The sequence below is a fragment of the Notothenia rossii genome (genome assembly GCF_949606895.1).
Source record: "Notothenia rossii genome assembly, contig: scaffold_474, whole genome shotgun sequence".
Lineage (NCBI taxonomy): Eukaryota > Metazoa > Chordata > Actinopteri > Perciformes > Nototheniidae > Notothenia > Notothenia rossii.
This window is the reverse complement of record NW_027640270.1, coordinates 20001-24273: the sequence shown is the minus strand read 5'-3', so window position 1 is coordinate 24273 and position 4273 is coordinate 20001. Positions and strand designations below refer to the sequence as shown.

The 4273-nt window shown below is 46.8% G+C and overlaps 1 protein-coding gene across 1 annotated transcript in view; it reads left to right on the top strand.

The window, feature by feature from the left end:
- The first annotated feature begins 77 nt into the window (after positions 1 to 77).
- Positions 78 to 4273, top strand: part of LOC307026875 (far upstream element-binding protein 3-like) — a 20587-nt gene continuing 16391 nt past the window's right edge. Inside the window, exons 1-3 of the mRNA XM_079695015.1 lie at positions 78 to 241; positions 2351 to 2452; positions 2577 to 2679. Coding sequence (XP_079551141.1) covers positions 161 to 241; positions 2351 to 2452; positions 2577 to 2679 — 286 coding nt within the window. The 5' untranslated portion in view covers positions 78 to 160. The remainder of the gene's footprint in view (positions 242 to 2350; positions 2453 to 2576; positions 2680 to 4273) is intronic.

Below are 4273 nucleotides of genomic sequence, written 5' to 3'. Positions count from 1 at the left end.
ACACACACCCACCCACAGAGAGACACACACATCAAAAACGTTTACAAGAGCTCACACTTCCTTTTCAGAAACCCTAAATCGAAAAAAAAGTATATATTGTAAAAGAGCTCAACAGTCTGTAATACGTGTGTGTGTCTGTCAGGAGCGAGCCGGGGTGAAGATGATGATGATTCAGGACGGGCCGATGCCGACAGGAGCCGACAAACCTCTGCGCATCTCTGGAGACCCGTACAAAGTGCAGGTAATAACACACACCGTCTGTTTCCTGTTTCTCCTCTCACACACACACACACACACACACACACACACACACACACACACACACACACACACACACACACACACACACACACACACACACACACACACACACACCAATATCAAGAACGAGTTTGTGCGAAGCCGAGTTGAGACTCCTCACGTCTTGGTCAAAATGGGGTAGTTTGACTACTAAAACCCTAGCATGACTCAGCATTTCCTCACTTCCTGTCTCCACTGGAGGTCAATGGTTTTCTGAATGTATTTTTGATTGTTATCCTGAAATAAGGTCTGTGGTTAACACAAGCTGAAGAGATTTTAACGTTTTGTTCTACGAGTCTAAATGAAAACGTCATGACGCCCAACATTAGCCTCCTTTAGCTTAGCGGTAGTGACGTGAAGTCATGTGACCGTGCTGTAGTTCCTTTATAGCCCAACATTAGCCTCCTTTAGCTTAGTGGTGGTGAAGTCATGTGACCGTGCTGTAGTTCCTTTATAGCCCAACATTAGCCTCCTTTAGCTTAGCGGTGGTGACGTGAAGTCATGTGACCGTGCTGTAGTTCCTTTATAGCCCAACATTAGCCTCCTTTAGCTTAGCGGTGGTGACGTGAAGTCATGTGACCGTGCTGTAGTTCCTTTATAGCCCAACATTAGCCTCCTTTAGCTTAGCGGTGGTGACGTGAAGTCATGTGACCGTGCTGTAGTTCCTTTATAGCCCAACATTCGCCTCCTTTAGCTTAGCGGTGGTGACGTGAAGTCATGTGACCGTGCTGTAGTTCCTTTATAGCCCAACACTAGCCTCCTTTAGCTTAGTGGTGGTGGTGAAGTCATGTGACCGTGCTGTAGTTCCTTTATAGCCCAACATTAGCCTCCTTTAGCTTAGCGGTGGTGACGTGAAGTCATGTGACCGTGCTGTAGTTCCTTTATAGCCCAACATTAGCCTCCTTTAGCTTAGCGGTGGTGACGTGAAGTCATGTGACCGTGCTGTAGTTCCTTTATAGCCCAACATTCGCCTCCTTTAGCTTAGCGGTGGTGACGTGAAGTCATGTGACCGTGCTGTAGTTCCTTTATAGCCCAACATTCGCCTCCTTTAGCTTAGCGGTGGTGACGTGAAGTCATGTGACCGTGCTGTAGTTCCTTTACAGCCCAACATTAGCCTCCTTTAGCTTAGCAGTGGTGGTGAAGTCATGTGACCGTGCTGTAGTTCCTTTATAGCCCAACATTAGCCTCCTTTAGCTTAGTGGTGGTGAAGTCATGTGACCGTGCTGTAGTTCCTTTATAGCCCAACATTAGCCTCCTTTAGCTTAGCGGTGGTGACGTGAAGTCATGTGACCGTGCTGTAGTTCCTTTATAGCCCAACATTAGCCTCCTTTAGCTTAGCGGTGGTGACGTGAAGTCATGTGACCGTGCTGTAGTTCCTTTATAGCCCAACATTCGCCTCCTTTAGCTTAGCGGTGGTGACGTGAAGTCATGTGACCGTGCTGTAGTTCCTTTATAGCCCAACATTCGCCTCCTTTAGCTTAGCGGTGGTGACGTGAAGTCATGTGACCGTGCTGTAGTTCCTTTACAGCCCAACATTAGCCTCCTTTAGCTTAGCAGTGGTGGTGAAGTCATGTGACCGTGCTGTAGTTCCTTTATAGCCCAACATTAGCCTCCTTTAGCTTAGCGGTGGTGACGTGAAGTCATGTGACCGTGCTGTAGTTCCTTTATAGCCCAACATTAGCCTCCTTTAGCTTAGCGGTGGTGACGTGAAGTCATGTGACCGTGCTGTAGTTCCTTTATAGCCCAACATTAGCCTCCTTTAGCTTAGCGGTGGTGACCTGAAGTCATGTGACCGTGCTGTAGTTCCTTTATAGCCCAACATTAGCTTCCTTTAGTTTAGCGGTGGTGACGTGAAGTCATGTGACCGTGCTGTAGTTCCTTTATAGCCCAACATTAGCCTCCTTTAGCTTAGCGGTGGTGACGTGAAGTCATGTGACCGTGCTGTAGTTCCTTTATAGCCCAACATTAGCCTCCTTTAGCTTAGCGGTGGTGACGTGAAGTCATGTGACCGTGCTAATATCCAACATGGCGTCTGCCCTCTCCTCTGCAGGCGGCAAGGGAGCTGGTGTTGGAGGTGATCAGAGAGAAAGATGGAGATTTCCGGTCGGGACGCAGCGACTTCAGCGCCCGTCTGGGAGGAGCCAGCCTGGACGTACGGCACAAACAAACGCACCTCGCTAGCTTGTGTTAGCAGCTAGCATGTTTTTTAAAAGGGTCCGATTTTTCTTGAGCCACTCTTTAAAAGTTTCATTCATGTCTAGTCCGTCTCTCTGCAGGTTCCAGTTCCCAGGTTCGCTGTGGGCATCGTGATCGGCAGGAACGGAGAGATGATCAAGAAGATCCAGAATGATGCCGGAGTCAGGATCCAGTTCAAAGCAGGTCTGTTACCACCAGAGAATCCAGATTACTGTGGTCTGTTACCACCAGAGAGTCCAGATTAATATGGTCTGTTACCACCAGAGAATCCAGATTACTGTGGTCTGTTACCACCAGAGAATCCAGATTACTGTGGTCTGTTACCACCAGAGAATCCAGATTACTGTGGTCTGTTACCACCAGAGAATCCAGATTAATATGGTCTGTTACCACCAGAGAATCCAGATTACTGTGGTCTGTTACCACCAGAGAATCCAGATTAATATGGTCTGTTACCACCAGAGAATCCAGATTAATGTGGTCTGTTACCACCAGAGAATCCAGATTACTGTGGTCTGTTACCACCAGAGAATCCAGATTACTGTGGTCTGTTACCACCAGAGAATCCAGATTACTGTGGTCTGTTACCACCAGAGAATCCAGATTACTGTGGTCTGTTACCACCAGAGAATCCAGATTACTGTGGTCTGTTACCACCAGAGAATCCAGATTACTGTGGTCTGTTACCACCAGAGAATCCAGATTAATGTGGTCTGTTACCACCACAGAATCCAGATTACTGTGGTCTGTTACCACCAGAGAATCCAGATTAATATGGTCTGTTACCACCAGAGAATCCAGATTAATGTGGTCTGTTACCACCAGAGAATCCAGATTAATGTGGTCTGTTACCACCAGAGAATCCAGATTACTGTGGTCTGTTACCACCAGAGAATCCAGATTACTGTGGTCTGTTACCACCAGAGAATCCAGATTACTGTGGTCTGTTACCACCAGAGAATCCAGATTAATGTGGTCTGTTACCACCACAGAATCCAGATTACTGTGGTCTGTTACCACCAGAGAATCCAGATTACTGTGGTCTGTTACCACCAGAGAGTCCAGATTACTGTGGTCTGTTACCACCAGAGAATCCAGATTACTGTGGTCTGTTACCACCAGAGAATCCAGATTACTGTGGTCTGTTACCACCAGAGAATCCAGATTACTGTGGTCTGTTACCACCAGAGAATCCAGATTAATGTGGTCTGTTACCACCAGAGAATCCAGATTAATGTGGTCTGTTACCACCACAGAATCCAGATTACTGTGGTCTGTTACCACCAGAGAATCCAGATTAATATGGTCTGTTACCACCAGAGAATCCAGATTAATGTGGTCTGTTACCACCAGAGAATCCAGATTACTGTGGTCTGTTACCACCAGAGAATCCAGATTACTGTGGTCTGTTACCACCACAGAATCCAGATTAATGTGGTCTGTTACCACCAGAGAATCCAGATTACTGTGGTCTGTTACCACCAGAGAATCCAGATTACTGTGGTCTGTTACCACCAGAGAATCCAGATTACTGTGGTCTGTTACCACCAGAGAATCCAGATTAATATGGTCTGTTACCACCAGAGAATCCAGATTAATGTGGTCTGTTACCACCAGAGAATCCAGATTACTGTGGTCTGTTACCACCAGAGAATCCAGATTAATATGGTCTGTTACCACCAGAGAATCCAGATTAATGTGGTCTGTTACCACCAGAGAATCCAGATTACTGTGGTCTGTTACCACCAGAGAATCCAGATTACTGTGGTCTGTTACC